Raw genomic sequence first — 22,050 nt, 5'->3', positions numbered from 1 at the left:
CCTCAGTTCCCTGAGTTAGTGCAACTGGCCTCAGTTCCCCAGTGTTAAAGAAAGTCCCCTCAGGTCCCCTGGTTCGTGAAACTGGCCTCTGTTCCCCAGGTTAGTGAAACTGGACTCAGTTCCCCGCTTTAGTGAAACTGTCCTCAGTTCCCCCGTGTTAGCAAAACTGCCTCAGTTCCTTGGGTTCGTGAAACTGCCCTCAATTCACCCGGGTTAGTGAAACTGCCCTCAGTTTCCCTGGGTGAGTGAAACAGGCCTCAGTTCCCCCTGGTTAGTGAAACTCGCCTCAGTTCCCTGGGTAAGTGAAACTGCCGTCAGTTCTGCTGGGTTCGTGAAACTGGCCTGAATTCTCTCGGTGAGTGAAACTGCCCTCAGTTCCCTCGGGTTAGTGAAACTGGACTCAGTTCCCACGGGTTAGTGAAAAATGCCTCAGTTCTCCTGTGTTGGTGAAACTGCCCTCAGTTAACCTGGGTTAGTGAAACTGGCCTCAATTCTCTCGGTTAGTGAAATGTTCTCAGGTCCCCAGGTTAGTGAAACTGCCCTCAGTTCCCACAGATTAGTGAAACTGCCCTCAGTTTACCTGGTTTAGTGAAACTGCCCTCAGTTCCCTGGATGAGTGAAACTGCCCTCAGTTTACCTGGGTTCGTGAAACAGGCCTCAGTTCCCCCTGGTTAGTGAAACTCGCCTCAGTTCCCTGGGTGAGTGAAACTGCCCGTTGTTCCTCGGGTTAGTGAAACTGGCCTCAATTCTCTGGGTTAGTGAAATGTTCTCTGTTCCCCAGGTTAGTGATACTGGCCTCAGTTCCCCCAGATTAGTGAAACTGCCCTGAGCTCCCCCGTGTTAGTGAAACTGGCCTCAATTCCCTGAGTTAGTGCAACTGGCATCAGTTCCCCAGGTTAGTGAAACTGCCCTCAGTTCCCCAGGTTAGTGAAACTGGCCTCAGTTCCCACGGGTTAGTGGAACTGGTCTCAGCTCCCCGTGTTAGAGAAACTGCCCTCAGTTCCTCGGGTTAGTGAAAAATGCCTCAGTTCCCCTGTGTTGGTGAAACTGCCCTCAGTTAACCTGGGTTAGTGAAACTGGCCTCAATTCTCTGGGTTACTGAAATATTCTCAGTTCCCCAGGTTAGTGAAACTGCCCTCAGTTCCCCCAGATTAGTGAAACTGCCCTCAGTTTACCTGGTTTTGTGAAACTGGCCTCAATTCTCTGGGTTAGTGAAACTGCTCACAGTTCCCTGGGTTAGTGAAACAGCCCTCAGTTCCCCCGCGTTAGTGAAACTGGACTCAGTTCCCTGGATTAGTGAAACTGACCTCAGTTCTCTGAGTTAGTGCCACTGGCCTCAGTTCCCCAGTGTTAATGAAAGTCCTCTCAGGTCCCCTGGTTCGTGAAACTGGCCTCTGTTCCCTGGGTGTGTGAAACTGCCCTCAGTTCCCCGGGTTAGTGAAACTGTCCTCAGTTCCCTGGGTGAGTGAAACTGGCCTCAGCTCCCTGTGTTAGTGAAACTGCCCTCAGTTCCTCAGGTTAGTGAAAAATGCCTCAGTTCCCCTATGTTGGTGAAACTGCCCTCACTTTACCTGGATTAGTGAAACTGGCCTCAATTCTCTGGGTTAGTGAATCAGCCCTCAGTTCCCCTGGGCGAGTGAAACTGCCCTCAGTTCCCCTGGGTTCGTGAAACTGGCCTGAATTCCCTAGGTGAGTGAAAGTGCCCTTTTCCCCGGGTTAGGGGAACTGGCCTCAGTTCCCTGAGTGAGTGCAACTGGCCTCAGTTTTCCAGGGTTAATGAAACTCCCCTCAGGTTCCCTGGTAGTGAATCTGGCCTCAGTTCGCTGAGTTAGTGAAACTGGCCTCAGTTCCCCAGGTTAGTGAAACTGGCCTCAGTTCCCCCGGGTTAGTGAAACTGCCCTCAGTTCCCTGGGTTAGTGACACTGGCCTCAGCTCCCCAGGTTAGTGAAACTGGACTCAGTTCCCACGGGTTAGTGAAACTTCCGTCAATTCACCCGGGTTAGTGAATCAGCCCTCAGTTCCCCTGGGCGAGTGAAACTGCCCTCAGTTCCCCTGGGTTCGTGAAACTGGCCTGAATTCCCTAGGTGAGTGAAAGTGCCCTTTTCCCCGGGTTAGTGAAACTGGCCTCAGTTCCCTGAGTGAGTGCAACTGGCCTCAGTTTTCCAGGGTTAATGAAACTCCCCTCAGGTTCCCTGGTAGTGAATCTGGCCTCAGTTCGCTGAGTTAGTGAAACTGGCCTCAGTTCCCCAGGTTAGTGAAACTGGCCTCAGTTCCCCCGGGTTAGTGAAACTGCCCTCAGTTCCCTGGGTTAGTGACACTGGCCTCAGCTCCCCAGGTTAGTGAAACTGGACTCAGTTCCCACGGGTTAGTGAAACTTCCGTCAATTCACCCGGGTTAGTGAATCAGCCCTCAGTTTCCCTGGGTTAGTGAAACTGGCCTGAATTCCCTAGGTGAGTGAAAGTGCCCTCAACTCCCCGGGTTAGTGAAACTGGCCTCAGTCTCCCAAGGTTAATGAAACTCCCCTCAGGTTCCCTGTTAGTGAATCTGGCCTCAGTTCCCTGAGTTAGTGAAACTGGCCTCAGTTCCCCCGGGTTAGTGAAACTGCCCTCAGTTCCCCCACGTTAGTGAAACTGGCCTCAGTTCCCCCGGGTTAGTGAAACTGGCCTCTGTTCCCCGGGTAAGTGAAACTGCCTTCAGTTCCCCTGGGTTAGTGAAACTGCCCTCAGTTTACCTGGATTCATGAAACTGGCCTGAATTCCCTGGGTAAGTGAAACTGGCCTCAGCCCCCCAGGTTAGTGAAACTGGCCTCAGCTCCCACGGGTTAGTGAAACTGCCGTCAATTCACCCGGGTAGTGAATCAGCCCTCAATTTCCCTGGGTTAGTGAAACTGGACTCAGTTCCCTCGGGTTAGTGAAAAATGCCTCAGTTCCCCTGTGTTGGTGAAACTGCCCTCAGTTCCCCTGGGTTAGTGAAACTGGCCTCAGCTCCCCAGGGTTAATGAAACTCCCCTCAGGTTCCCTGGTTAGTGAAACTGGCCTCAGCTCCCTGAGTTAGTGAAACTGGCCTCAGGCCCCCAGGTTAGTGAGACTGGCCTCAGTTCCCCCGGGTTAGTGAAACTGCCCTCAGTTCCCTGGGTGAGTGAAAGTGCCCTCAGCTCCTCAGGTTAGTGAAACTGGCCTCAGTTCCCCACATTAGTGACACTGGACTCAGTTCCCTCGGGTTAGTGAAAAATGCCTCAGTTCCCCTGCGTTGGTGAAACTGCCCTCAGTTAACCTGGGTTAGTGAAACTGGCCTCAGCTCCCCAGGTTAGTGAAATGTTCTCAGTTCCCCAGGTTAGTGAAACTGCTCTCAGTTCCCCCCGGATTAGTGAAACTGCTCTCAGTTCCCTGGGTTAGTAAAACTGGCCTCAGCTCCCCGGGTTAGTGAAACTGCCCTCAGTTCCACCGGTTTAGTGAAACTGCCCTCAATTCCTCCGGTTATTGATACTGGATTAAGGTCCCCCGGGTTAGTGAAACTGCCCTCAGTTCCCCGGGTTAGGGGAACTGGTCTCAGTTCCCCCGCGTTAGTGAAACCGCCCTCAGTTTCCCTGGGTTAGTGAAACTGCCCTCAGTTCCCATGGGTTAGTGAACCCTGATCTCAGTTCCCTCGTTTAGTGAAACTGCCCTCAGTTCCCACACGTTTGTGAAAGTTGACTCAGTTCCCCGGGTTAGTGAAACTGGCATCAGTTCCCTGGGTGAATGAAACTGCCCTCAGTTCCCCAGGTTAGTGAAACTGGCCTCCGTTCCCCTATGTTAGTGAAACTGCCCTCACTTTACCTGGGTTAGTGAAACTGCCCTCAATTCACCCGGGTTAGTGAATCAGCCCTCAGTTCCCCTGGGTTCGTGAAACTGGCCTGAATTCCCTAGGTGAGTGAAAGTGCCCTCAACTCCCCGGGTTAGTGAAACTGGCCTCAGTTCCCAGGGTTAATGAAACTCCCCTCAGGTTCCCTGTTAGTGAATCTGGCCTCAGTTCCCTGAGTTAGTGAAACTGCCCTCAGTTCCCCAGGTTTGTGAAACTGGCCTCAGTTTCCCCGGGTTAGTGAAACTGGCCTCAGTTCCCCCGGGTTAGTGAAACTGCCTTCAGTTCCCCTGGGTTAGTGAAACTGCCCTCAGTTTACCTGGATTCATGAAACTGGCCTGAATTCCCTGGGTAAGTGAAACTGGCCTCAGCTCCCTGGGTTAGTGACACTGGACTCAGTTCCCACGGGTTAGTGAAAAATGCCTCAGTTCCCCTGTGTTGGTGAAACTGCCCTCAGTTAACCTGGGTTAGTGAAACTGGCCTCAGCTCCCCAGGTTAGTGAAATGTTCTCAGTTCCCCAGGTTAGTGAAACTGCCCTCAGTTCCCCCCGGATTAGTGAAACTGCTCTCAGTTCCCTGGGTTAGTGAAACTGCCCTCAGTTCCCCCCGGATTAGTGAAACTGCTCTCAGTTCCCTGGGTTAGTAAAACTGGCCTCAGCTCCCCGGGTTAGTGAAACTGGACTGAGTTCCACCGGTTTAGTGAAACTGCCCTCAATTCCTCCGGTTATTGATATTGGATTAAGGTCCCCTGGGTTAGTGAAACTGCCCTCAGTTCCCGGGTTAGTGAAACCGCCCTCAGTTTCCCTGGGTTAGTGAAACTGCCCTCAGTTCCCATGGGTTAGTGAACCCTGATCTCAGTTCCCTAGTTTAGTGAAACTGCCCTCAGTTCCCACACGTTTGTGAAAGTTGACTCAGTTCCCCAGGTTAGTGAAACTGGCATCAGTTCCCTGGGTGAATGAAACTGCCCTCAGTTCCCCTTGGTTAGTGAAACTGGCCTCAATACCCTGGGTTAGTGAAACTGCCCTCAGTTCCCCTTGGTTAGTGAAACTGGTCTCAATACCCTGCGTTAGTGAAACTGGCCTCCGTTCGTCTGGGTTAGTGAAACTTCCCTCAGTTCCCTGGGTTAGTGAAATGTTCTCAGTTCTCCAGGTTAGTGAAACTGCCCTCAGTTTCCCCAGGTTAGTGAAATTGACCTCAGTTCCCTGGGTTAGTGAAACTGCCCTCAAGTCCCCCACGTTAGTGAAACTGGACTCAGTTCCCTGAGTGAGTGAAACTGGCCTCAGTTCCCCCAGGTTAGTGAAACTGCCCTCAGTCTCCTTGGTTAGTGAAACTGGTGTGAGTTCCCTGGGTTCGTGAAACTGGCCTCAGTTCCCCCAGGTTAGTGAAACTGCCCTCAGTACCCGGGTTAGTGAAACTGGTGTGAGTTCCCTGGGTTCGTGAAACTGGCCTCAGCTCCCCCAGGTTAGTGAAACTGCCCTCAGTACCCGGGTTAGTGAAACTGGTGTGAGTTCCCTGGGTTAGTGAAACTGGCCTCAGTTCCCCCAGGTTAGTGAAACTGCCCTCAGTTCCCCTGGTTTAGTGAAACTGGCCTCAGTTCCCCCAGGTTAGTAAAACTGCCCTCAGTACCCTGGGTTAGTGAAACTGGCCTCTGTTCCCCCGGGTTAGTGAAACTGCCCTCAGGTGCCTGGGTTAGTGAAACTGGCCCTGTTCCTCGGGTTAGTGAAACTGGCCCTGTTCCCCGGATTAGTGAAACTGCCCTCGGTTCCCTCGGGTTAGTGAAACTGCTCTCAGTTCCCTGTTAGTAAAACTGGCCTCAGTGAACATGGGTGAGACTGTGTAAATGTAGTTACTGCTTTGATGATGATTTCATAATTTTCCACTAGTCCCTCTGACTCTCCGTGTTTCACACTTAGCTTTGGAAATATGATTGCAAAAATGCACTTGCATTGCCAACAGTGCAGTGAGGAGGCAAGCTGAACTAGGAATTAGATTGTTGGCTGGAAAGAAAGACGATGGTTTGAGAGTGGCACAGCGCATTGTTCGTTTATGGAGCTGCTGCAGACATAATAGTCAAATGTTCTCCTTCTGCACTGTTAACAATCGTGTGATTCAATATCTTCCAGACAGAGTAGTCCGGTGACATTCATTATCTGGGGTCATGAAAAATGTCTATGAATGTTGCCCCATCTCAGAGGAACATACCACTCAGGAGTAGGACTAAGCCAATCAGTCTATTGAAATTGCTGCAACCTTGATTGGCTAATCCCACTGGGGTCTGAATTCCACTTTCTTTGCTGCTTTTTTTAATCCTGACTCCACTCCCTATTAAAAATCAATACAACTCAGCACAGAATAAGCTCAAGGACCATGCCTCTATTATCTTCAGGGAAGTAGAATTTCACAGATCACCAACTCTCTGACTAAATGAAATTCTCATTATCTCCATGTTAAAAGCGGGGCCTCGACTCCTTAAACCATGTCGCTCAACTTTAGTCTCTCCCGCAAAGCGTGACTACCTTTCAGAATCCCATGGGATGGCAAGGCATCGATGGCATCAGAAGAAAGGAACAAAACCAGTGGAAAAAAGATGAATAAAGACTTGCGACACTTGTAAATAAGCAAGTGAAAGATTTAGATTTGTAGCACTCCAGTAAAGTTTTCAGAATATTCTTTGAATATTACGGAAAATGTAATTTTCTAATGTACTGAGATTCGGGCCAGGATTTTTATGTCTCCTTGACATGTAGGTGGGACAGTATTGATTTAAAAATGGCAGCCAGCTGGAAGGAGGTGGATGTGAGAAGTGAGCCCTGATTGAGCAACTCTAACATTATATGCGCCACTGCGAGGTTGAGTATTTAAGATCCCTGGCTACTTTTATGGAGTCAGTCCCATTTTGGTAGGACACATAGTTCACACCATCTCAGAGTAATCAAGGACCATTGTCCAGATTTGGGAATCTTTTGAAAGATAAGTCACTGTGCATTCTCATATCCCACACACCCACTTCATGGTCACTCATGTCTCCTATGCTCTTGTTTCATCTGCCATATCACTTACATAACCTCAGTGCCCTTTCCCATACCACCCTCTGCATTTTCCATGTCCATTAACTTGGTATGCACTATGTATATTGAGTCGTATAATAAATAATGACAATTATTTGAAATGCTCATGAAAATAACACCCATTTAAAAATCATCCTTGAAATAAATTGCTGCTCTGACAAACTAATAGAAGTGTTAATCAGCACAGTCACTCAAAGTATCAACAATAGAAGCTTTATTCTATTTCAGACACATAGCTGTAAAAAGAGGTCAAAAGAACACACAATTTATTATGACATCAAAATGATGTCAATCAAAGTTAGAATGTCCTGTTTGGCCATTTGTTTCCATTGATACAGTTCCCAGATGGCCTCATTATGAATATCTGATTGAGTTCCAAGGCTCAGTAATGAATCAGCTCAACTGGGTTGCTTATGCAATTTGAAGAGGAGTGATAGGTCTGATTAGTGAGGATAAGGCATGGGTGTTATGTGAGGGCTTGGGGGACTTGAGCGGGCATTAGGGTGTTTGGGACATTGAGGAAGTCTAAAGAGTAAGGGCTAGAAGGCCTTTAATACACTAAGGCTGAAGTCTCGAGGAACTGAGGTTAGCCTTCTACAAGCATGCCTCAGTACTCACAAACCTCATGGTCACCTGTAAACTGTTTCCAGAGGCAACGGGGCTGACTCCATCCCACAATGACCTCTGAAACCTAAAAATACCCTTGTAGGGGCCCTTTTAAAAGAAATGGATCTGTCAGGCTTGTTTTCAGACTCAAGCTTCCCAACTTCTTGATAAAAATCCAGACGTTGATGCCTATCAAGATTATATAAACCAGATAAGTGTAAGATTTTAGTCAAACAAGCACAGATAAAGCAATTGTTGATTATTCCACCTTACCTCGATTTCTTCATTTGGAGCATTGTTCTCCATTGGGTGCTGCTCTTTGTCTCCAATGTCCAATGATGGGGGATCACCTGGATCTTCTGCACCTTGTTGCTTTCTGAGCCCTACGACAGTTCCACTCATCTCCACTGAAAGGGGCTGCAGACAAAGTGACTCAGATTGATCTTCCTGCCTTGGACACGTATCTGAAGGTGGGATATTTGGAGTTTTCGACTGTAGGCTAATACTAGTAACGTCCTCTGGGGAAGCCTCAGGGTTTGATGGGTTAAGAGAGTCACAGAAAGAGGCAGCATCACTGCAGGCAGAGTCTCGTATTAGAGGCCAGGCTTCTGAAGTGTCACTACCAAAGGACGGTGTAAAAACATCAAGGAGAGAGGGCAGCATTTCACCACCACATTCCACATTCCTGTTTGTGACAAAAAGCAATATTAAACTTAATATTTGAATTAATCAACACTAACTTGACATTCTTTTGTTGTTAAATATCACATTCTGTATGGCATCAATCAGTGACTCAGTAGAAGTGTCCCAATACATACGCCATAATGATACAAATAACTTTCAAAAGACATTACAGCATAATTTCCTCAATAATTGTTTGACTAACTGCAATTTTAAAACAACTAATTATTCACTAAACACTATGCTGTCAATGATTTTTGAAGAGCATAATTTGTCATGAAATGTTAATATCAAATTCAGGGTATCTTATTGGAAGATGTTTATTCATCAGCTCCTATAAAACTAATGTAATGGTATCTGAAATGCCTCATGGGAATCCTACCTGTTTGCTCAATACAGAAGCAAATTACACGATGGCTTGGTGGGTTAGGCCCAGCGTTTTGTTCTTGGGTCAAGGGTGCAGAGGAAGCAGAATCCCAGCTCCACGATCCTGATTTTTAAAAGTAGCTGTCTGCATTTTGGATTTTGGGTCCAGGTTTCCTGTTGGATTGAGAATGGGGCCAGTGGACCTGGGAAGAGTCTGATTCCTGAGGAGCATTAGGCAGAAAGGCTTCCTTGGGACTTTGGTACATGGGCAACATTTAAAAATAAAAATGTAAACTGAAAATCTTTCTCCTGCTCTCACCCTCTCACATTCCCCACTCGCTATGCCCATCCATGTGCTTCTTTACCCCGCTGTGGCTACTCCTATGGCCTCTCATACCTCAGTGCCACCCAATGCCCATCTCACTATGCCCCATGGTTCTTCATACTCGCATTGCCAATTTGTGTCCCTGTGGCAACTTCCATTACCCTTCACATCCCCTCTGTCACTCTCTGCCCATCCACCCAGCCCTATAACACATGACACCCAATACCTCCTGCAGCAACCTCATATATCCTGTGCACACTGTACCCTGAACTCATACCGTAATGGTGCCTCATACCCAGTCCCCACCATCAGGGCCTTCATACTCCATAATATCCCAATCATCCCCATTGCCTCTATAGCCCCAATACTAACCCAGGGCCAATATACTGTGCACTCACTACCTTTCTCCTTCCCTCACTCCACCAACTCATCTACTTTCCTGCATAAGCATTTTTCAGCATCATTACACAAATAAAGTTACCAGTTTATTGATAATGTCACTACCAAAAAAAAGTAATCAATACAAAATACAGTGAAATTGTCCCCTTTAGTCCCTCACAAAAATAAACATCTCACTCGTGGTTAATAACCTATATCAAAAATTGTCTCACCTGTGTCTGTAAAAACTTAATGTCATTAAAACTTCTATTCAATAAGCAGGTGGAGCTATCCATCAAAGATAGCCCACTGTGATAGTTTGATAAATCAAACATGCAACACCATTCATATCATGGCTCTATAAACCCAGACACTCTGTAATAGACTAGCATGTCTTCCATTAACTGAACACGTTTTTGGACAGTTTATTGAAAGTCCCACACATCTCAATAAGCTTATGCGCTTTTTGAACATATCATTTCACAATTCTAAAGGATGCCTTACTTCCTCCAAAAGTAACTCAGGAGCGAATTTAAAAGTGCACCATATCTTTCCAAGAGGGAGAATTAACACCTCTTCCAAAGCCCATGGGCCTTGTAACCCCCTCTGCTAACTTAGTGCCTCCTTTAATCCCCTAATGGTTAGCACTGCTGTCTCACAGCGCCAGGGATCTGGATTCAATTCCCACCTCGGGTAACCGTCTGTGTGGAGTTTGCACATTCTCCCTGTGTCTGCGTGGGTTTCCTCTGGTTTCCTCTCACAGTCCAAAGATGTGCAGGTCAGGTTAGGTGCATTAGTCAGGGGTGGGTTGCTCTTCGGAGGGTCAGTGTAGACTTGTTGGGCCAAAGGGCCTGTTTGCATACTGTAGGGAATCTAATCTATCCTTACTCCCTTCATCTACCATGGTAAAAGAAATCTTGGATGAGCTCAACACCATCCACGTCAAAGATTACATGATCGGCACGGCATCCAATATCATCAATATTCATTTCCACCACCAATGATATACAGTCATAAGCTTGTGTACCATTTATATGATACACTGCAACAATTCACCAAGGTACCTTTGGCTGCGCTCTCTACCAGTGAGGAGGACAAGGGCTGAAGATACAGGTTAAAACCACCTGCAACACCATTCTGACTTGGAATTAAACCCAAACATTCACATGTACCATGCATATGAATTTTTATATTTCACACCACACTTTATTGAGAAAACACCATTATTTGACTAAAAAAAATTTCACAGATTATGGGCATCAGCTGGCTCTGCCAGAATTTATTGTATATTCCCAGTTGTCCTTTAGAAAGTGCTGGTAAGCTGCTTTCTTGAATCGCTGCAGTCCATGTGTTGGTACATCCATTGTGCTATTGAGGAGGGAGTTCTAGCATTTTGATCTCGTGACAGTGAAGAAATGGCAATATAGTTATGAGCCACTATTGGAAGAAACTTACAGGTCAGTTGCCCTTGGCCTTCTAGGTGGTCGAGATTGTAAGTCTGGAAGATGCTATTTAAGGAACCTTGGTAACTTGTCCCTGAACATCTTGTAGATAGTACACACTGCAGCCACTGTCAATGGTGGAGGCAGTAAATGTTCAATGTGTCATATGGGGGTGCCAATAACGTGGGCTATTTTGTTCAGGATGGTGCAAGTTTCTCACATGTAGTTGGACGTACACTCATTTAGACAAGTGGAGAATATTCCATTACACTCCTGATTTGTAGGGGGAGGACAGGTTATGAGGAGTTGGGAAATGTGTTAATCACCATAGAATTCACAGCTTTGGTCTTGTAGTCACTGTATTTGTATGGCTGGTCCATATCAGTTTCTGGTCAATGGTAACCCCAAGAAACTTCTTGACAGGTCAACGTTTCTTGATACTTGTCGATATTCCAACTGTTGTTGGACAGTTTCAAGGAGTTGATGCACCATTTACACCCAGTTTTCTCCAGTTAACTGTCCCAAAGGGCTGACCACCCCTCATGACCAAAAGTTCCCTGAACCTCACCCACAAGCTGGCTTTGCACCACATCAGCAGATCTCCAAAGCAGTCCCCTGGCTACATACAAGAAATGTACTGAGGACAGACCCGCTCTTACCTGATCTAATCTCCTAACTTCCACACTCCAAATTGCCACTTTGGTGGAAGAAGCTAATTATTTAAATTGCCCACCACTGTGAAAGATTGGCTTGGGGCAGGACTTACAATTCCTGACAAATTCTGGCACTAGAAAGGAAAACTGAGAGCCACAGGGAAGGCAATGGGCAGGGCCCATATTGTGGGATTTGCTTCAGGCACCACATCCTCTAGGGACAATTCTGGCTACAGTCTATTACAATATTCTGCACAAATCTGGCTACCAGACTCCCAAAAATCACTCAGTCAAAACATCAAACACCAACTTTGTGGAAGCCTTTACACCCATCTGATTTTTCTCAATAACCCAAATTGTTAACGTTCACAAATACAGACCGATACTGAATAAAGTTATATTGTTAAATATTTCACAGAACCTAACTTCCCAGGATGTGTGAGTGAGCACTGTTCCACCAGTAGGATACGATCCTTTGCTGCTCACTGTTTCAGTTCAGTAGCTTTTCATTAAATTATTTTGAAGCAACAAAACATTTCAAAGTCTTTATTGAGTCAAAATTAGCAGTGAAGGTTTTTTCTACAGTATGTAAAATTGATGTACACGTCCAATGCTACACTTACTGAAGCTTTTGTTTGTCTTACAGAAAAAGAGGGGGGTGGGGCGGGGGGCGGGGGGAGGCGAGGATGCTCACTGCTGATCCTGATATCAAGGTCAAACAGAGGTTAGGATCTTGCCCCCCTGCTGAGGAAATCTCACCTAGCTGTGACTTTAGCCAAATTTGTCACTTTGCTACCAGCAAGTGGTCTATATGTCTAAGTACAACTGATTCTGGACATTGAAGGGCCAAGAGATCCCCTCTCTCCAACATGTTAATGTTTTAAAAGATATACTAGAATCACTAACTATCCACATCATTGGTGTATGGCTACAGCTGAAGCCCAGTAGGTGAGAAGGATGTCAAAGACTGCCTGGACTCCTGTCCTCCAGGTCTTCCACCTTTGAGAATGAATATTGCTCCTCACTGGCTGACTGGAAAATCTGACAATCAATATTTTTTTCAACTCAATTCAACACAGAACAGGAACAGGCCCTTCGGCCCACCAAGCCTATGCCAATTCCTAATCCTTAGACTTGCTACTTATTGCCCATGCATGGCTTCTATCCATCGGTTCATCTGTCTATCAAGATATACCTTAACGTGACCGCTTCCATTACCGTGGGCGGCACGGTGGCACAGTGGTTAGCACTGCTGCCTCACAGCGCCAGAGACTCGGGTTCATTTCCCGCCTCAGGCGACTGTCTGTGTGGAGTTTTCACATTCTCCCTGTGTCTGCGTGGGTTTTTTCCGGGTGCTCCGGTTTCCTCCCACAGTCCAAAAAATGTGCAGGTTAGGTGAATTGGCCATGCTAAATTGCCCGTAGTGTTACGTGTAGGGGAATGGGTCTGGGTGGGTGCGCTTCGGCGGGTCGGTGTGGACTAGTTGGGCAGAAGGGCCTGCTTCCATACTGTAAGTAATCTAATCTAAAAAACCTCCACTGCCAGTGTGTTCCAGGCACCCACCACACTCTGTGTGAAAGATTTTCCCCTTTTCACCTTGAACCTATGCCCTCTTGTAGTTGAACTTTCTACCCTGGGTAAAAGCCTGTAACTAACCACCCTGTCTATGCCTCTCCTAATTTTGTAGACCTCTATCAGGTCGCCCGTCTGAACAGACTTAGTTGGCTGTCGGCCACTTAAGTTCAGCCTAGAGTGTCTCAGGGAGAGAAAGAGTATGGGAGTTTTACTTTATTTATTAACTCAATTCAAAATCATTTATTAAGTTTTGAAAATAATAACACTGATGTTTGAAATGGTCAGAATTAATCAAAAACAACTATGGTGCAGAAACATTTATTTTTAAAGGTTACCCCTCAGGCTCTTTTTAAATCCTCCTGTCTCACCTTAAACCTATGCCTTTGGGTTTGAACTCCCCGGTCTAAGGAAAAGGACCTTGGTTATCCATGCTCCTCAGGTTTTATAAACCTATATAAGGTCACACCTCAGCCTCCAACACCCCAGCTTATTCAGCCTCTCCCTACAATGCAAACCCTCCAGTCCCAGCAACACCCTTGTAAATGTTTTCTGCATCATTTCAAGTTTACCAACATCTTTTCTATAGAAGAGCAACTAAAATTGAATGCAGAAGTCTAAAAGTGGCCTCACCAACACCTTGTAGCGCTGCAAATGACATCCCAACTCCTATATACAATGTTCTTACCAACGAAGGCAAGCATTCCCTGTCTACCTGTGACTCCATGTTCAAGGAACTATGCACCTGCAGCACTAAATCTCTTTGCTTGGCAATAATCCCCAGGGACCTACCATTAACTGTCTTAGGTCCTGCCCTGGTTTGCCCTACCAAAATGCAACACCGCACATTTATCTAAATTAAACTCCATCTGCCATTCCTCAGTCCATTGGCCAATCTGATCAATGTCCCATTGTACTCTGAGATAATCTTCTTCACTGTCCAATACACCATCTATTTTGGTATCATCTGCAAACTTACTAGCCATACCTCCTATGTTCACATGCAAGTCATTTATATAAATGACGAAAATCAGTGGACTCAGCACCAATCCTTGAGGCACACCGCTGGTCACATACTTCTTTGCACTTTCTGCTGAGCTGATTTGAAATAAGGAGACTGTATAGGATTAAAGGTGAAATAAATGAAAATGGGATAATGCACTGGGGAACTCTCAGGGGTTACTTTGGTCATACAGAGGGCAAGTGGTAGATGTAGCAATACATCTGATGAGGTGGTAGGAATAGAAATGAGCCATACAACGATAACGTGGTTCAGGAAGTCAATGGAAAGACAGCCACATGGAAATGCATTTGTTGTTCTGTCTGTGTCACATAATACCGCAGTGTATCAATCAATTACGCTCCTCCAACATGCAGGCAAGAGAAAAAGGCTAGGGAAAAGTAGGATAGTGTGAAGAGAAGCAAACTAAGCATGCCTTCATCACTTAGTCCTTTGAGTACAGGATTGAGAAGTCACGTTGAAGTTGGACAGGACATTGGTGAGACCTCTTCTGGAATATCGTGTCCAGTGCTGGTTGCCCAGTTATAGGAAGGATATTATTAAGCTGGAGACGGTTCAAGAGAGATTTACCAGCTAGGTTGCCAGTTATGAAAGGTTTGAGTTATAAAGAAAGGCTGGATAGACTAGCACTTTTTTCACTGGAGGTTGAGAGGTGACCTTATAGTGGTTTATAAAATAATGAGGGGTATAGATAGAATTAATGGTGGTTGTTTTTTCCTCTAGGATGGGGGATTTCTAGACTATGGGGCACCGTTCTAAGGTAAGAGGAGAGAGATTTTTAAAACGGGCAAATTTTTTACACAGAGGGTGGTTCCTGTGTGGAACGAACTTCTTGAGGAAGTGGTGGATGTGGGTACAATTACAACATTTGGATAGGAAAGGTTTGGAGGCATATGGGCCAGGAGCAGGCAGGTGGGACTTGTTTAGTTTGAGATTAGATTACTTACAGTACGGAAACAGGCCCGCACTGACCTGCTGAAGCACAACCCACCCAGACCCATCCCCATTCCCCTACACCTAACACTACAGGCAATTTAGCATGGCCAATTCACTTAATCTACACATCTTTGGACTGTGGAAGGAAACCGGCAGACACAGGGAGAATGTGCAAACTCCACACAGTCAGTTGCCTGAGGTAGGAATTGAACCCAGGTCTCTGGCACTGTGAATGCAACAGTGCTAACCACTGTGCCACCGTGCCACCCACGGTGATCAACGTGGACTCGTTGGACTGAAAGGTCTGAAAAGTCTGTATGACTCTATAACTATGGACAGAAAAGCAGCAGATAAGTGAAAGAAAAAATACTATTTGTAAGCAGTGGGATAATCAACAACACGAAGACATCAGAGACAAATCTGTGATCAACTGTGTACAGTATCACAGGAGATTAATCATTTAGAACTAGTGAAATGATTCAGATGAAATTCAAACAAAGTACTGTGTGGACGCTGGAAATCTGAAATAAGATGAGAAAGTGCTGAAGAAAGTCTGCAGGTTTGGTAAATCTGAGGAGACAGAAACAGAGATAACATTTCAAGTCGCATGTGACTTCTTCAGAACACCTGACTCAGATGTTACTCCCTGAATGAATGGAATGAGAAATTGACGTAACTAGTCAGACTGATCACAGTTGGACACAACTACTGAGGTAAGTTCTGCTGTTACCTTTTAAAATTCACCGATTCAGATGGAGGATAGGTACTCTCACTGCTGTACTCCAGACTACAGGCATCATCAAAACAACAAGAGGGAACCAGGTGAACAGGTCCTAAAATAAAATAAATATTGTTAATGAATACAAATTGAATAGGGACACTGTTAGTTGGGTATAGGTAATGTTCATCTATTTTCATCCTCAAACTGAGAATCCTTTGAATCCATTTTACTCTCTCATTCTGTAATTTATAGTAAAAGTTTTGAATGTAAAGGGCATGACATCTGAGGTACAAATTAATCATTTATCCTTAAAATTGCTGCCATTTGTCACTTAATATATGAAGCTGAATTTTACACTTATGGGTAATGGATTTAGGAGAAATTCTTTTAATTCCTTTCAAACACCATTTACAGAGGAATCTCGATTATCCAAATATCAATTATCCAAATATCAATTATCCGAATATCAGATTATCCAAAGGGGAGTTCAAGGTCCCGATACAAACATTATGTCAAAGAGCTGTTTCAACCCTGATCGCGTCTTGCGTTCACAGGTACAATGATGAAAAACAAACTTTGCTGCTGAGAACAGTTGTGGGCAGTCCAGGCACTGTCACCAAATGACTGACCACCCACCCTCTTTTTGTCTCCCCCACACTTTCCCTGGAGTTCTACACAGGGATGTACCCTAAACCCCCTTCCTCAGATAATCTCTCCAACATTGTCCAGTACAGGACAAAGATGGAACCTGTCAAAACATTTTGTGTGTGTGTGCGCGCGCGAATGGATGGGGGTGCTGTTTTGGGGGTGGGTGGGGAGTCGGACTGGGGGGCGGTGTTGGACTGGGTAGGGGGCAGGCGAGGGTCAGGGTGGGAGCGGATGGAGTTGGGGTGGACGGGGTTGGGGTGGGCAGGTCAGATGTGAGTCGGACGGTGGGTGGGGATGGATGGGTGGGGTGGAGTCCCATGCGCAATGTGCTTTTGCCTAGTCTCCTGAACGGGGATCAGACTTCACAGAAAACTCCGAGCCCTAGAAGAAACCAATTAACCGAATAATCAATTATCTGAACAAAATAGTACCTGCCCATATCGTTCGGATAATTGAGGTTCCTCTGTACTTGAAAGTAAATAGCATTTTCAAGTGAGGTAGATTTGGGGGTGGTGATTTTCAGTGGACTGAAAAACTAAGTGTTACCAGGGGAGGAGGGGCTATTGAAAGAGCAAAAGTGTTTGCCCTAAGCACCCCCAAAACCTTCGGCAGCAGACTTGCTACCAGGCTGAAACTTGGCACTCAAGGATTGCCATCAGTGCATTCGTGAAGCCAAGACTTCACTCACCTTCCTCATTTTGGGCACTGTGTGAAAGCCCCCTCTTACATCTCACGTGGCACATCTGTGGTACCTGCAGCTTGTCCACTTATTCATCATTTTTGAGTTAGTACTATGCCAGAAAAGTAGCTACAGGAGCACCCATAATGTGGTCAAGTTAGAATCATAGAGTCATAGCGATGTACAGCATGGAAGCAATTTGTTTCAACTTTGGTCAAACTCTTCCACGTCGACCAGATATCCCAACCTAATCTAGTCGCATTTGCCAGCACTTGGCTCATATCCCTCTAAACCCTTCCTATTCATAAATCCATCCAGATGCCTTTTAAACGATATAATTGTACCAGCTTCCACCATTTCCTTTGGGAGCTCATTCCATACACATTCCTCTGTGTGAAATGATTGTCCCTTAGCTCCCTTTTAAATCTTTCCCCTCTCACCCTAAACCTATGCCTCTAGTTCTGGACTCCCCACTCCAGGGAAAAGACCCTGTCTATTTATCCTATCCATGCCCCTCATGATTTTATAAACCTCTGTAAGGTCACCCCTCAACCTCCGATGCTCCAGGGAAAACAGCCCCAGCCTATCCAGCCTCACCCTGTGGCTCAAATTCTCCAACCCTGGCAACATCCTTGTTAATCTTTTCTGAACGCTTTCAATTTTCACAACATCCTTCTGATAGGAAGAAAACCAGAATTGCATGCAATATTCAAAAGTGGCCGAACCAATGTCTTGTAACCATAACATGACTGCCCAACTCCTATACTCAATGCAGTGACTCAAAGCAATAACAGAAAGCATACCAAACTCCTTCTTCACTACCCTATCTACCCGTGACTCCACCTTCAAGGAGCTATGAACCTGCACTCCAAGGGCTCTTTGGTCAGCAACACTCCCCATGGCCTAACCATTAAGTGTATAAGTCCTACTCTGATTTGCTTTTTCAACAGGCAGCACTTCACATTTATTGAAATTACACTCCATCAGCCACTCTTCAGCCCATGAGCTCATCTGATCAAAGTCCCGTTGCATTCTGAGGTAACCTTCTTCGCTGTCCACTATACCTTCAATTTTGGTCTCTTCTGCAAACTTACTAACCATACCTCCTATGTTCACATTCAAATCATTTATGTAAATGACAAAAAGCACTGGACCCAGCGCCGATCCTTGTGGCCCTCCACTGGTCACAGGCCTCCAGTCTGAACAGCAACCCTCCACCACCACCCTCTATCTTCTACCTATGAGCCAGTTCTGTATCCAAATGGCTAGTTCTCACTGTATTCCATGAGATATAACCTTGATAACCAGTCTACCATGAGGAACCTTATTGAACGCCTTACTGAAGTCCTTATAGATCATGTCTACCGCTCTGGCCTCACCAATCTTCTTTGTTACTTCTTCAAAACACTCAATCATGTTTGTGAGACATGATTCCCCACGCACAAAGCCATGCTGATCCCTAATCAGTCTTTGCCTTTCCAAATACATGCACATCCTGTCCCTCAGGTTTCCCCAGTTTGTTTTCCATAATTGATTTTTATTTGCATGAAGTCATTTTCCTAAAGAATGTAAAGAATAGGCTGCTTCTTTGATCGAGTAAAATTAGCAACAAAGGAGTTTTGGGTGGCTGCTGTTATTGTCCTCTGTTGCAGTTCATTGTTAAGCACAGCCCCATGCTGTTGTATGTATAGTGCCAAGCTGGATATTTGTGCTTGTATGCATCTGTGGAAAAGCATGAAACTGTCCCAATTATTAGAAGAAATATTGTATTTCTTTGGACCATCTGTGATTCATAAGATCCATCAGCAAATCAGTGCCTTTGATCAAATCCCTGGTGTTTTGTCTAAATTTAATCTTGTGCAATATTTTGTTAATTCCTGATCAAGCAATTATCTTCTTTGTCATTTGAACTTGAGTTGAAATGTGTTTGTCTTTTTTGATCAAGTTGGGAACTATGTCCCTTGGTGATACGTTTTATATTCTGAATGGGATATTGCAAGTAAAGTCAGCAATTGCTGCCCGTTCCTAACTGACCTTGAGAAAGCGAAGGTGAGCTGCCTTCATGAACTGCTGCAGTCCATGTGGTGGAAGTATACCCAAAGAGCTGTTAGGAAACTGCTTTCAGAGTTTGACCCAGCAACCATAAAAGAGTGATTATGTAGTTCTAAATCAAGATCATGTGTGTTGTGGAGGGCAATTGCATGTGGTGGTGTTCCCCTCTGCTGTCTGTGTCTTTCTTGGGGATAGAGGCCATGCATTTGGAAGGAACAAGGCTTGGTGAGTGCCTGCAGTATATGGTTTGCACATCAGTGGTGGAAGGAGTGAACGCTGAAGGGAGTGGGTTGGGCCAATCAACCAAAATGGACTGCTTTGTCCTGAATGGTGTTCTAGCTTTCCGAGTGGTTGGAGCTACTTTCAGGCAAATGGTAAGTATTCCATCACATGCTTGAGTTGTGCCTTGTAGCTGTTGAACAGGCATTGGGAGACAAAAAGTGAGTTACTCACTGCAGAATTCCTAACTTTTGAATCGCTCTTGTAGCTACAGTATTTGTATGGTTGGTCTAGTCCATTCCTGCTCAATGGTAACCACCAGGATCATGGGTCTTGCAATAAGGAAACACATCAACGATTGTGTTCACTGGCAGTCACAAACCTGGCTTTCTTGTAGGACTAATAATGACCAAGAAATCAATATTCTCTGCCCTCTGGATAGACTGAGACCTATTTCACTGGGACGTAGGAGGTTGAGGGGTGATTTTACAGAGGTTTATAAAATTATGATGAGTATAGATAAGTTGAATGGCTGGTGTCTTTTCCCTAGGGTGGGGCATTTCAAGACTAGAAGACATACTTTAAGGCGTAAGGAGAAAGATTTAAACAAGACATGAGGGAAAATATGTTTAAATAAAGAGTGGTTCTTGTGTGGAATGAACTTCCATAAGTGATGGATGTGGGTACAGCTGCAATGTTTAAAAGACATTTGGATAAATACATGAATAAGAAAAGTTTGGAGGGATATGGGCCAAATGCAGGCACTAGGTTAGCTTGGGATTATGGTTGGCATGGACTGGTTAGACTCTATTTTCATGCAGTGTGACTCTATGATGATGACTCTGTGCCCCATTTGTCCTGTTTTCCAGGCCTATGGGATTACCATTTCAGACCCTAGGGTGTCCCAAAGCAAGGTTGACATGTTTGGTTTGGCTAAACTATGTTTTTCTTTAAAATTGAAGCTTCTAAAATCAATTTAAACATGCTGGAAAACACTCTGGTTCATTCTCCAGCTCTTTGTTACATATCAGTAATGACATGCAGTTGTTTTAAGGACAGTACTCATCCTTTGCTGACAGATATTTCAATAACAGCAGGAATTCTTTTAGCAGTGTGGGAAATTCCAAAACAGCTTGGTTCAGAAAAACATATCTGATTGAAAAATCAGATTGTTAACTTAATTAATATACCACACCATATTAAGATTTGATCGTCCTTAAATAACTGATACAGTTGAACTGATATTTAAGCATTATGTCCTTATTGGATCCCTCTTTGTTATTTTCTCTCTCTCCTTTAGTTCTTTTGTACCAAGATCAAAAGGGATAGGCAGATGGCCTACTCCCTGGACTCTGTGAAAGCTGCTTTGTAATTATTTCCATGGAGGCATAAGGGCCTGTCTGGATAAGTCTGTTTCCAATTCTTCCTTTTATTCTGAGAAAGCGGTCTCTTGGCAGGAAATTTCCCAACTCTCTAGCTAACTTCCTATTGGAAGAATTATCCAATGATATCCAGAATCTTCCAAAGACTAGTCACTACTGTGCATACTTAGTGCAGAATGAAAAAAATATGAAGAGATCGCGTGCATGCAGCGACAACAGTATAACTGCTGCGAATGTTACTCTGTGAACAGCTTCTGTGAAGTGGAGCATGGCAGGCAGTATTAGATTCCACCTCCAAGTCCACGAAAAAACATTGGCAGAGTCTCTGCTGTAACTTGATCATAGGGAGAAGGACAGTAATTGAGCCAGCCTCGTTCAAATGACAAACAAAATAAATTGTTTATCAGTTTACCACAAAAAAACACACACATTTACTTTTGGTCAAACACCAAAGATCTTGTCATGGGTATCAAATCAATGAAATTACTTACATTTGTTAGGTTTTATGTATCAGGGAATAAAAAAAATAAACAAATAGTGTTTCTTTCATCAACTGGACATGTTTTATCTTCCTGTTCCCAATGCACACAAACATAATGAAAACTGCAATTTTTGCAGTACCCACTATCTACACATACATCTCACATTGCACATAAAAGGTGATTGTCAACTATCTTAAACACTTAAGGGATATACTTAGGAGAAAGCACATCATTCAACTATAATGGGAGTGTCAACAAGTCTCCTTGAATAAAGAAGTCCTCTGAGGATTCTTTCTTTACACCTACCATAAGCCTGTGCTGGACCTTGTTGACAGTGTGTGCAGGTTCTCTGTGGACTCAGATTAATCCTCTGTCTGTCAAAGGAAGACAGTTCTGCCCCATTTAACGGAGTATCCTGCAGCCTCATTGACCCTTTGAAGTGGGGGGTGGGGAGGAGACAGAGAGAGAGAAAAGGTATAAAAAAATGATGTTTTGACAGACCTTCATAATTCCTGTAACCTGCTTCAGTCACTCCTACCCTCCCTTTAGTATATTTCATGGTCATTCTTGTTGATTGTGGTCATTGCATTTTTTTCAAATATTCAGTTTTTCCTGAGATCAGAGCAACAGAAACAGTATTGTGAGATAAACAGTTCTGATTGCAAACACAAGGCCTGGGTTAGTCTCTGTTTAAAAAAACAACAATGTGGCATGCCAGGGAATACCGATTTATCCAAAAATCTCAAATATTTAAAGACACTCAGAGTGAGACTTGTTGGATTTTGCTTGTAACCAATGCGTGCACAAATGGTAATGCTAGAGTAAGCATTAATACCGTTGAAGCACAGTGACCTTGTGTAAAGGACATAGCAAGGAATACTCTAGATATTTGTGTTCATCCAAACCAAAGATGCTTCAAATGAAGCCACTGGCATTCTATTGCAAAGACGGTTAAAAATATTTAAATAAACACACCCAAGTCT

General features: G+C 44.8%; 1 protein-coding gene across 3 annotated transcripts in view; it reads right to left on the bottom strand.

Annotated features, from left to right (window-relative positions):
• tnfrsf19 (tumor necrosis factor receptor superfamily, member 19) overlaps window positions 1-22,050 on the bottom strand; it is a 94,556-nt gene that overhangs the window by 12,188 nt on the left and 60,318 nt on the right. For all 3 annotated transcript variants that reach the window (XM_060826087.1, XM_060826088.1, XM_060826090.1), the window contains exons 7-9: window positions 21,374-21,499; window positions 15,615-15,717; window positions 7,784-8,195 (exon numbers count right to left, since the gene is read on the bottom strand). In XM_060826087.1, coding sequence (XP_060682070.1) covers window positions 7,784-8,195; window positions 15,615-15,717; window positions 21,374-21,499 — 641 coding nt within the window. The remainder of the gene's footprint in view (window positions 1-7,783; window positions 8,196-15,614; window positions 15,718-21,373; window positions 21,500-22,050) is intronic.

Source organism: Hemiscyllium ocellatum, chromosome 6 (assembly GCF_020745735.1).
Source record: "Hemiscyllium ocellatum isolate sHemOce1 chromosome 6, sHemOce1.pat.X.cur, whole genome shotgun sequence".
NCBI lineage: Eukaryota > Metazoa > Chordata > Chondrichthyes > Orectolobiformes > Hemiscylliidae > Hemiscyllium > Hemiscyllium ocellatum.
The sequence above is the reverse complement of the archived record's forward strand: the minus strand, read 5'-3'. Positions and strand labels throughout refer to the sequence as shown.